Source organism: Pristis pectinata, chromosome 6 (genome assembly GCF_009764475.1).
Source record: "Pristis pectinata isolate sPriPec2 chromosome 6, sPriPec2.1.pri, whole genome shotgun sequence".
Taxonomy (NCBI): Eukaryota; Metazoa; Chordata; class Chondrichthyes; order Rhinopristiformes; family Pristidae; genus Pristis; species Pristis pectinata.
The window spans coordinates 26,593,163-26,605,746 of record NC_067410.1 but is presented as its reverse complement, the minus strand read 5'-3'; the positions used below and the strand labels follow the sequence as shown (position 1 = coordinate 26,605,746).

The window sequence follows — 12,584 nt, the reverse complement described above, 5'->3', positions numbered from 1 at the left end:
GCACCAGAAGGCCCTCAAACAAAATGTTCATAAGCTCACCACATACCACTGAATTAACATGACTTTTTAAGCACCACCAAATTTTGAGGCCAATCCACATTGCACAAATGGAGATTAATTGTGCCTGCCATTGGCATTCACTGTGGAAATTGTGGGAGTAAATTCAATATAATTGTGAACAGACTATCATGGTTTGAATATCAATTAACCACTATAAATTGAAATGAAAAAAATTATTGAGAAACACAAAGCTAATGAATACTCTCTTTTTCTTCAGAAGTTGAACTGCTTGTGAATTTCTTAAAATTGATTAAACCTGGCACTATTGTACTGGTTGCTTCTTTTGATGATCCAGCAACAAAGTAAGTAAAGACAGTTCTTTGGGTGGTTAGGATGATAGGCTTGTGATGTGTAAATTTAATACAATGGAAACCCTACGCAATTTAACTATTTATAACACAAAAGTTATAACAATGGACAAATTTTGGCACATTTTATTTAAACAAGAAAACTTTTCATGATGTGTAGATCTGTTGTTTGATGCTGCTTCCATCCTAAATGGATTTTATAGTGTTACTGCTTCTAATCCAGCTACCCAAAGCTCCTGCTACATCTGCCTGTGTCTGCTCAGAACCTTCACAGGCAGGTATAAACTGGGACAGAAAGCAGCTACTTTGAAATAAACACATGCTATTCTGCATTTAGAGTGCTGTTGATCAGTGTCTGTGCATAATGTTCATCAGCTGGTTATTATACCAACTGGTAATATATTCCAGAGCACTGGCAAGTAAAGCAAGGAGGTGGAAAGAAATAGCATCATTCGATGAGAGAGTCACAGACATCAGCTAAACATTGAATTAACAAAAACCTCATTTGATATGAACCATTAATGCCTTCGGGTAAAGGTATTTTTTCTTTGGGAGCTTAATTCTGTCAATTTAATATCAGTGCTAAGCAAGAAGGGAAGAATGTTTTCTTTGCCAGCAACATACAGATGGCAGAATGGAAACTTATAAGTGCAGATGAAACTCTCCACTAAATGCCAAAATATTTGCCCACAATGTCAACCTGGAACATAGGAAAATGAAAGTTTTCAGTCTTGGATTCCAGAACCCTTATGTAAGGCCAAGCATCACCAATGGTGAGGGAGCAGGAGAGAAAGAACAATTGGAATTATCAATGCTTTTACTCTGACACCTTTTTTTAAATTGGAAGCAACATGTTTTTACATCAACCTTAGAACATAGCACAGTACAGCACAGGAACAGGCCCTTTGACCCACAACGTTGTGCTGAACCAATTAGTAATAAAATGCCCAATTAAACTAATCCCTTCTGCCTACACAATGTCCGTATCCTACCATTTCCTTCACATTCATGTGCCTATCTAAGAGCTTCTTGAACGTCCCTATCGTATTTGCCTCCACCACCACCCCAGGCAGCACATTCCAAGCACCCACCACTCTCTGTATAAAAAACTTGCCCCGCACATCTCCTTTGAACTTACCCCCTATCACCTTATATGCATGACATCTGGTATTAAACATTTCAACCCTGGGGAAAAGATACTGGCTGTCTATCTATGCCTCTCATAATCTTATAAACCTCTGTCAGATCTCCCCTCAGCCTCCGTCACTCCAAAGAAAACAACCCAAGTTTGTCCAACCTATCCTCATAGCACATGCCCTCTAATCCAGGCAGCATTTTGGTAAACCTCTTCTGCACCCTCTCCAAAGCCTCGACATCCTTCCTATAATGGGGCGACCAGAACTGAATGCAATGCTCCAGATGCGGCCTAACTAAAGTTTTATAAAGCTGCAGCATATCTTCCTGACTCTTGAACTCAATGCCTTAACTAACGAAGGCAAGCATACCATATGACTTCTTTACCACCCCAACAACCTGTGTAGCCATTTTCAGCGAGCTATGAGCTTGGACCCCAAGATCCTCTGCTCATCAGCACTGTTAAGGGTCTTGCCATTAATAGTGTACTGTCTCTTTACATTTGATCTCCCAAGTGCAACACTTCACATATGGCCAGGTTGAACTCCATCTGCCATTTCTCCGCCCATATCTGCAGCTGATCTATATCCTGCTGTGTCCTTTGCCAGTCTTCTACGCTATCCAAACACCACCAATCTTCGTATCATCTGCAAACTTACAAACCCATCCACATACATTTTCATCCAGGTAATTTATATACATCACAAACAGCAGAGGTCCCGGTACGGATCCATGAGGAAAACCACTAGTCACGGACCTCCAGCTAGAATAAATCTCATCGACCACTACCCTCTGTCTTCTACAGGCGATACGGGCAAGCCAGTTCTGAATCCAAATGGCCAATTTCTTACAATAAAAGTTAGACCACTTTAATTGAATTTGGAAGACCACTTTAAGATAATTAACTCCTGGATGTCAGTATCCTGGAACCAAATAAAATAATCTCAATATAGAAATCTGCAAAATGCTTCACTTCAAGTTGACAATATTTGGATAAATGGGGTAAATTACAAGTATACATGGAATGTATATTACCCAAATTTGCAAATGTTTTCATGTGTAAGTGGCCAAACCAATGTCATATTCTTTACTTGGGTGAGATGAAACCTCTTCCACATATACAGTGTAAAAGTTAAATCCATATCTTCAGGCTTCACTACAAACTCACCACCTAATCATTGACTCCAATGTCCTGGTCACCTTGTCTGATTCAGACAGATGCTGGACGTCTGTAGCTTATTTGAATTTAAACTGGAGTTTCAATCTCATAACTATCCCAACACAAAAAAAAGCCTACTATTTCATTTGTAATGCTTTGTACACTTCCAACTTTACTTCAATACATTTGGTGCTGAAGCCTTCATTCATGCTTAAGTCTCAACAACTATAATCCTTTCCTGGCTGACCATCCATTCTCTCTTCCGTTGATCAGCTCATCCAAAACTCTGCTTCCCCACTTCTGGCCCACACCACCTCAGTTATAACTTGTTTCTGAACTCCCTGGCCTACATTGTTTCCAGACTCATGTTTAAATTAATTCAAGACCTCACTTCCCCCAACCCTATAACCTCTCTTAATTGCCTCCACCCAAAATTTAGGTTTCTTTGACTAAGCCTTTTGTGCCTCCCCATTCCTTCATTTTATTGGTTTTGCCTTCAACAGTTCTCTAATGCCCACTAATTTTCTTATTCCACCATTCTCTTCCCCCTTAAACCCCACCCCCTCCCCACATGACCCAGTTTTAACTAAACTTCTGAATATCATGTTCAATGTAGTCTTTGTTTTTGGAGTCCTTTTTCTTTACACCTCCAGAATGTGATTAGGTGCTTTATTTTATGCACTAATGGTGAAATATAAATGTAAGTTGTTATTGTTGCCAAGTAGAAATTTTGCACATCATATTTCCCACACTGGAAATATCAACCATGAAAAATAGAGATTGTGCAGCCAATGCAGGGAGCTGTTTCACCTCCTTTAGTTAAGCTGAATTGAAATCACAGATCTGGAACTGAGTGTGCTAACTCTGAGTGATGTCAAAGATCCTTTGATTTCTCATGGTTCTTCTTAATACTTTTTATAGTTCAGCCCAGTTTTAAAAATGTGAGTGATCTCTTGAAGCAATTTCCATTTCATTTAATAGGATGAATGATGAAGCAAGAGGATTATTTTCGGGACTGGGAAGCTCTTTAATTTTCACTCTGCATTTTCGAGACAATTGGGTTTTTCTTGGAGCAAAACCCATTAAGGAAAATAGTCCATTTGAAGAGGTATGGATAAAGAATGGAAATCAAAAAAATGCAGATGCTGGAAATCTGAAATAAAAACAGAAAATGGTGGAAATATCTAGCAGGTCAGGCAGCAACTACCTTGCATTTCTCTCAGTGTAGTGTGCTGCATTCAGTGTTCACAGTGTGGTCTTCACTGCGATGGAGAAACCAAATGCAGATTGCTCAATCAATTCATGAAGCAGTTGTATTCACTTTGCAGACATTACCTAGAGCTTGCTTGCCATTTCAATTTTCCATCCCATTCTCAATTTGACTTGTCTGTGGCTTCCAGTGCTATAATAATGTAAGCTAGGCACATTGCAGCCTTTTAGATTCGATATCAAGTTGTACAGCATCAGTTAATTTGTTTTGTTTCTCTGTATCAGAACTGGCTATTTCTGCTGCAGGTCCTCCAATTAAGATATTGGCTCAATTCTTCTGTCTTCTTTAGCACAGCCTGACATCTCTTACCTGCCTTTGTTCTCTCGCTCTCGCTCTCTCCCTTTGTTTTGTATCTTTTATATTCCTTTGTTCATGTTATCTTTCTCAAACTACTCCCAATAGCCCATCAACCAGATGATCTCACTCACATTTCATTCCAACAGCATCCCTAACCTTTGGAGCGGCAGCTTTGTAAAGAGGTGAGTCTTTGCACGTGTGCTTGCAAGTTGCACCTTGCAAGAGTCCAAAAGAGGCACATTTGCAAATTGTTAATAGTTGATTGGCTAATTAATAGCAGTAAATAAAAGGAAGGTAGGTATAAGTGGAGTGACCGTTGTTGGAGTGAGCCAGGGTTAGAGTGGAGTACTTGAGGCTTTGGTGAGAGGAGGCAGAGGCTAAGGTAAGCATCTAGTAATTTCTTCCTTTGATTTTTCCTTTAGTGCGAGGCCAGAGTAATTGGAATGGCTCCAGGGACAGTGGTGTGTTCATGTTTTGAGATGTAGGAATTCTGGGAGACCTCCAGTCTCCCTGATAGCTACATCTGCACGAGGTACATCCAGCTGCAGTTCCTTACAGACTGTGTTAGGGAACTGGAGCTGCGGCTGGGTGACCTTCAGCTTCTATGGGAGAACAAGGAGTTCATAGATAAGAGCTACAGGGTGACTGTCAGGAGAAGGAAGGAGAATAGGCAGGTAGTGTGAAGTTCCCCTCAATTACAGATACTGTATATCACTTTGGATACTGGTGGGGGAACATACCAGAGGAAACCTGCAGTGACTGGGTCTCTGGCACTGAGCCTGGTTGTGTGGTGCAGAAGGGAAGGGGGGAGAAGAGGAGAGCGGTAATGACAGGCAATTCCATAGTAAGGGGGGCAGACAGGAGATTCTGTGGACATGAAAGAGACTCCTGGATGGTATGTTGCGTCCTGGATACCAGGGTAAGGGATGTCTCGGATCAGGTCCACAGCATTCTGAAGGGGGAGGGTGAACAGCCAGAAGTCGTGGTACATATTGGTACCAATGACCTACCTCTTATCTCTTTTCTGACCTATAAGATCCTAAAGAGGGAATATAGGGAGCTACATTGGAAGCTGAAAAGCAGGACCTCCAGAGCAGTAATCTCTGGATTGCTGCCTGGGCCACATGCCAGTGAGGGTAAGAATAGGATGAGTTGGCAGATGAATGTGTGGCTGAGGAATTGGTGCAGGGGGCAGGGTTTCAGATTTGTGGATCATTGGGATCTCTTCTGGGGAAGGTACAACCTGTACAAAAGGGACAGATTACACCTGAACTGGAGTGGGGCCAATATTCATATGGGCAGGTTTGCTAGAGCTGTTGGGGAGGGTTTAAACTGGTTTGGCAGGGGATGGGACCCTGAGTGATAGGTTAGAGGTTGGTACATCTAGTGTACAAGTAGATGCAGAGTGTAGAAAGACTGTGAGGAAGGATAAGCAGTTGAAAGAGCAAAATTGCAGTCAGCTGGATGGGCTGAAGTGCAAGAAGTATCAGGAGTAAGGGTGATGAACTTAGAGCATAGGTAAGTACATGGAACTACATGTGGTGGCCATTACAGAGACTTGGATGTGACAAGGGCAGGAATGGCTGCTGGATATTCTGGGGTTTAGATGTTTCAAAAGGGACAGGGACAGAGGTAAAAGAGGTGGGGGAGTGGCTTTGCTGATCAGGGACAGTATCACAGCTGTAGAAAGAGAGGACGGCTTGGCGGAATCGTCTACTGAGTCAGTGTGGGCAGAAGTCAGAAACAGGAAGGGAGCGATCACTCTATTGGGTGTATTCTACAGACCCCCCCCCAATAGCAGCAGAGACTGAGGAGCAGATCAGGAGGCAGATTTTGGAAAGGTGCAAAAATAGCAGGGTTGTTGTCATGGGTGATTTCAACTTCCCCAATATTGATTGGCACCTCCTTAGTGTAAAGGGGTTAGATGGGCAGAGTTTGTTAGGAGTGTCCAGGAAGTATTCCTGACACAGTATGTGGACAGGCCAACTAGAGAGGCCAGACTGGACCTGGTATGATGCAATGAGCCTGATCAGGTTTCATATCTCCCGGTTGGAGAGCAATTTGGAGACAGTGACCATAACTTTGGAGAGGGATAGGAGCAGACGATATGGGAAAGTATTTAATTGGGGGAGGGGGAACTATGATGCTATTAGGCAGGAACTTGGAAGTGTAAATTGGGAACAGATGTTGTTGGGGAAGTACACAACAGAAATGTGGAGGTTGTTTAGGGAGCACTTGCATGGGGTTCTGGATAGGTTTGTCCCATTAGGCAGGGTAGGATGGTAGATGTGAAGGACCATGGTTACAAGAGACATAGGAATCTCTTGTCAAGAGGAAGAAAGAAGCTTAGCTGAGGTTTAGAAAGCGGATCAGACAAGGCTCCTGATAGTTACAAGGTAGCCAGGAGGGAGCTTAAGAATGGACTTAGGAGAGAGCTAGAAGGGGCATGAGAAGCCTTGGCAAGTAGGATTAAGGAAAACCACAAGGCATTCTACATGTATGTGAAGAATAGGAGGATGACTAGAGTGAGGGTAGGACTGATCAGGGATAAAAAAGGAATCATGTGCCTGGAGTCGGAAGAGGTAGGGAAGTCCTTAAAAAATATTATACTTCAGTATTCACCAGAGAGAGAGACATTGATGTTTGTGAGGATGGTGTACAACAGGCTGATATGCCGGGGCATGTCAATATGAGGAAAGAGGAGGTGCTGGAACTTTTGAAAAACATTAGGATAGATAATTCACCAGGGCTGGACGGGATATATCCAAGGTTATTATGGAAAGTAAGGGAAGAGATTGCTGCATCTTTAGCAATGATCTTTGCATCCTCACTGGCCACAGAGTACAGCCAGATGACTGGAGGGTGGTAAATGTTCTTCCTTTGTTTAAGAAAGGGAATAGTGATAACCCTGGGAATTACAGACCAGTGAGTCTTACTTCAGTGGTAGACAAATTACTGGAGAAGATCCTTAGAAAGATAGGGGGGGGGCATTTGGAGAAGCATAGGCTGATTAGGGACAGTCAGTATGGCTTTGTGAGGGGCAGGTTATGCCTCATGAGCCTGATCGAATTCTTTGAGGATGTGAACAAAGCACATTGAAGTAGAGCAGTGGATGTGGACATGGGATTTTAGTAAGGCTTTTGATAAGGTTCCTCATGGAAAGCTCATTCAGAAAGTCAGGAGGCATGGGATCCAGGAAAACTTGGCTGTGTGGGATTCCGCATTTGCTTGCCCATAGAAGACAGAAGGTGGTGGTAGATGGAGCGTATTCTGCCTGGAGGTCAGTGACCAGATGGTGTCCTGCAGGGATCTGTTCTGGGACACCTCTTTGTGATTTTATAAATGACTTGGATGAGGATGTGGAAGGGTGTGTTAGTAAGTTTGCAGATGACAGAAAGGTTGGTGGTGTTATAGGATAGTGTAGAAGGTTGCTGTCGGTTACAACAGGGACATTGATAGGATGCAGAGCTGGGCTGAGAAGCGGCAGATGGAGTTCAACCCGGAAAAGTCAGAAGTAATACACTTTGGAAGATTGAATTTGAAGACAGAATGCAAGTTTAATGGTAGGACACTTAGTGTGCAGGAACAGAGGGATCTTGGGGTGTCCTCATCCATAAGATCTGTCAAGACTTGCCATGCAAGTTGATAGGGTTGTTGAGAAGGAGTATGGTGTGTTGGCCTTCATTAGTGGGTGGAGATACAGGTAAGGCAAGCATTGGTGATGGAAGGGAAACACTGGTTATTGAAAAAAGGACGACATCTCTAATGTCCAAGAATGGAAAGCCTCATCATGGGAAACAGATGAGGCGGAGGAACTGGAGAGAAGGGGATGGTGTCCTTACAAATGACAGGGTGGGAAGAGGTGTAGTCAAGGTAACTGTGGGAGTCAGTGGGTTGGTGAAGATGTCTGTGGTTAATCTGTCTCTGGAGATGGAGGACAGAGATCCAGAAAGGGGAGAGAGGTGTTGGAAATGGACCAAGTGAATCTGAGGGCAGGGTGGAAGTTGGAGGCAAAGTTGATGAAATGTGTCCAGTAGGACTTTTCAAAGAACTCTACAAAATTACGATCACTTATATAATGAGGTAATAGCCATCAGAGACTATTCTGAACACTATTTAGTGACCCCTTTTAGAAGATGCATTTGGCGGCTTTTTGTCTGTGCTCCTCAAGTTTCCACGTGAGATTGAGAGTTTAGGAGATTATGGATTAAATGCAGCATTGAGCTTCAAAAATATTAGTGTTGGCTGTAAATCAGTACTGCATGCTGACTGATGTCACATTCTGCCTTCTGTGTCTCCTGTTGCTGCGCACGATTTGTCTCCGTGCCATCACCCATTACCAATGTGACACCAACTGGAGCACATTCCATTAGTACATTGTTTTTTTGCAATTAAGGAAAGTTTTTTGCTTCAAAGATTTGAAGTTAGAGTATTGGGTAAATTAAAGTCTGGTTTCAGTAAATTTACAGAGGATTTTCAAATGATCCCAGGATTGCCACCAGTTTAGTCCCCAGGCACAATCATGCACTAGAAAGCCTGTCTCCCAGTTTGTTGGCATGGCACAGCACAGTGCAGTTCAGTCCCAGGCTCTTCTACTGTCCCAGAAGGGAGTTGACACTGAAAACCAAACTGTCACTGAAATTGAATCTGCTTGAACATCTTTGACATTCAAACATTTGGAAACATTCTAGAAGTATTTAAAAGTAATGTTACTAAGTTAAAACAATTTTAAATGTTTTACAATACCTAAATCACTTAGAAACACCTTTAAGTATATGTAAACTGTTCAGATTTACACTTTAAATTACATCGGTGGTAAGGAAATTATATTTAAGGCTAGAATTCACTCACATCTGGAAAATCGTGGAAATATTAGATAGTCAGCAATGGCTTTTTTTCATTGAGTTTGAGGAGGTGATGAAGATGGTTCTTGAGGGGAGGGCAGTGGATATTGTCTACATGGAACTTTAGTAAGGCATTCAACAAGGTCCCTTGTGGTAGGCTGATCCAGAAGATTAAAGCACATGGGATCCATGGTGATTTGATAGATTGAGTTCAAAATTGGCTTGGCCATAGATGACTAGAGAGTAGTGGTGGAGGGATGTTAATCTAACTGGAGGTCTGTGACCAGTGGTGGTCTGCAGAGATCAGTGCTGGGACTTCTCGATTGGATGAAAATATATTGGCTGATTAGTAAGTTTGCAGATGACATGAAAAATTGGGGGAGTTGTGGATAGTGAGGAAAGTTGTCAAAGTATTCAGCAGGGCATAGATAAATTGGAAATATGGGCAGAGAATGGCAAATGGAGTTTAATCCAGTTATGTGTGATATGTGGCACTTTGGGAGGTCCTCCTTAAGAGGAAACTATATAGTACTTGGCAGAACTAGTTCAGAGTATTGATCTGCAGAAGAATTTTGGGGTGCATGTTCCATAGCTCCCTGAAAGTGACAACACAAGTTGAAAGGGCAGTAAAGGAAGGGTATATGGCAAGCTTGTCTTTATCGATCAGGTCATTGAGTAAAAAAAATTAGCAAATCAGGTTGCAACTATTTAAGAGCTTGGTGAGGCAAACTCCCATTTCACATACTTTTGCTATCTAGACAGTGAGTGGTTTTTATCTGGCTTCTCAACAGAAGAAGCGAATTTCCCTGATATGCACAATAGGATGTATCAGGGAGCTCTCAGGCTTACATAGCCACAGCTACACCTTGGAAATGAGGCATTTTGCAAATTCTCTATTCAAATCTTTTGATACATTTGAGGGGCTGTTTTTGTGTATATTGAAGCAAAATACTGCAGTTGCTGGAAATAAAAACAAAAAACAGAAAATGCCTCAGCAGATCAAGCAGCATTTATAGAGTAACAGACAATGCTTCAGGTCAAGGCCTCATCAGAACAGGAAAACTGAGAAAATTTTAAGTTGCAAAGAGGGAGGGGTGGAGAAAATAAATGTCTGTGATAGAGTAGAAACCAAAGATAAAGACTAGAACATGGAAACAGAACAGAAAAGAAACAAACAAATTGAAACACAAAGATGCATCCCACACCTGTGTGTGGTGGGGGTGGTGAGAGAGTGAAAGAAAAAAAGAAAGTATTACCCCTGAAATTAATAAAATTCAATATTGAGTCCCACAGGCTGCAATGTGTGCAAATGTGCCCAGATAGAAAATGAAGTGATGTTCCTCGAGTGTACACTGACCATTGTTGGAGTAATATTGGAGGCTGGAAGATAGAGGTCAAGTGGGAGTGAGTGGGGCAGAGAATTAAAAAGATGGGTGACTGGAAACTCGGGTTCATACATGTGAACTGCACAGAAATGTTCTACAAAGCAGTCACCCTATCTGTGTTTGGCTTCTCCAGTGTAGAAGAACGATCACATGAGCACCAAAACACATACACTAAATCAGAAAAAGTGCAAGTGAATCACATCTTCTTCACCCGGAAGGACAGTTTGGGTCTCTGACTGACGGGAAAGGAAGAGGTGAAAGGGAAGGTGTTGCATCTATCACATTTGCCTGAGAAAGTGCTGAGAGAAGGGGAATGGTGGGTGGGAGAGTGAACCAGGGAGTCGCAGAGGAAGGAGTCCCTTCAGAATGCTGAAAGGGGAGAGGAAGCGAAGATGCATCCAGCAGTGGAATCTCATTGAAGGTATTGAAAGTTACGAAGGCTGATCAATTGAAGGTAGAGGCTGGTGGGGTGAAGGTGAGAGCCAGGGGATGTCTTTCCTTGTTCTGGCTTGTCAGAAAGGGGTGAAGAGCAAAAGTGCAGGAAATAGAGGAGACATGATTGAGAGCTTTGTCAACTATGGTGGAGGGGGTGCCATGGTTTATTTAAAAGGAAGACCCCTTAAAGGCACTGGTGTAGATAATCTCAACATAGATGAAGGAACTGGGAGAATGGAACAGAGTCCTTCCTGGAAGCAGAGTGGAGTGAGATGTAATTGTGACAGCTGTGGGAATGAGTGGATTTGCGATGAATATTGGTCACTAACATATCCCCTGAGATAGAGCTAGAGGTATCAAAAAAAGGAAGCTCGGAGACAAATTATATGAAAGTGAGAGAAGGGTGGAAACTGGCAGCAAAAGTAATGAAATTTGAACTTGTGTACAAGTGCAGAAGCAACACCAAGACCATCATCAATGTCATGGGAAAAGAGTTAAGGGAGTGGGCCTGAGTAGTTCCCTCTACAACTTAAAACACACTTGTTTTCTCAGTTTTCCAGTAATGAAAAAGGGCCCTTAGCCTGAAATATCAACTGTTTCTCTGCTGCCGCCTAGCTTTCTGAGTGTTTCCAACATTTTTTTATTTTTGTAGTTGCTTATATACTTCTTGAAAATCTTCCATAAATTGAAGAAAATGGCAGTTTGTTCAATTCTAGGCAAAGAAAAGCATAACATACATGTTGCAGGAAAAAAAATCTTCCATTCCTTAAAGAACAAAAACATAATTAAAATAATGCATGAATACTATAATTAAGTGTACATTTTTGTTACAGATCCTTCACAACAAAAAGGAAAAGAACAAATATGAAAGCTGGCCTGAAGCAGTGGAAATCCAGGGCTGTGTACCAAGGAAGAAGGATTAGTTATTTTTGATAGCTTTCTTCATTTGTTATTTGTTTGGGGAACACAATATTGATATACCATTCCCAGAAACACTCTTGACAAGTTTTTACCATCTTCATAAACATTACTCATACCACACAGAATTTTATTGCCTGCTCCTCTTGTCAGATCTCAATTAAATGGTATTTAATTTAGGGGAAGATGTTATCTAGGATGGATGTCAGTTTAAATCTGGTATAAGAAATTAGAAATGTAACTGACAGATTACAGACAGAAAAACAAGTTATTCTCATTATTTTAATCAAGGGGCCTTGCCAGTTTTATGGGCAGGTCTGATTTGTGCAAAACTGTATTTAAATCTGTATTATATCTCAAAGTCGATTTGCTTTTGGTGTCACTTACTTTATACTGGTCTGACCATTTGTACTGATAAAACTACTGGATACTTGGGCTCCAAAGGATTTTGCATACTAACTGTATTCCACACAAGCTATACAGATCTCAAAGGATGAAGTTAGAAAGGGAAACATCAAAAATATTTGTACAAAGAACTTGTCATTTGGTGAATAAATTACAAGCACACTTCAGTTTTTGGTCTGCAGCTTTCATAATTCTGCACCTGTTTCTCTGTCATTAACTTGATTGCCTATTAGTCCAGAATTGATGGAAGCAAAGTCTTGTCCCTCTGATGACTGTAAGTACCATATGTGCAAAGAGTTGGAGCAATTTGATTCCTAATTCTCAATGGAGGGAGGAACCTACTGCAATAAGCTGTCCAAAGTTGAGTTA

The 12,584-nt window shown here is 41.7% G+C and overlaps 1 protein-coding gene across 8 annotated transcripts in view; it reads left to right on the top strand.

The window, feature by feature from the left end:
* LOC127571328 (protein FAM3C-like) overlaps positions 1 to 12,382 on the top strand; it is a 55,023-nt gene extending 42,641 nt beyond the window's left edge. For all 8 annotated transcript variants that reach the window (XM_052017614.1, XM_052017617.1, XM_052017613.1 and 5 more), the window contains 3 exons: positions 278 to 362; positions 3,643 to 3,769; positions 11,726 to 12,382. In XM_052017614.1, coding sequence (XP_051873574.1) covers positions 278 to 362; positions 3,643 to 3,769; positions 11,726 to 11,815 — 302 coding nt within the window. In that variant the 3' untranslated portion in view covers positions 11,816 to 12,382. The remainder of the gene's footprint in view (positions 1 to 277; positions 363 to 3,642; positions 3,770 to 11,725) is intronic.
* Positions 12,383 to 12,584: the final 202 nt, after the last annotated feature.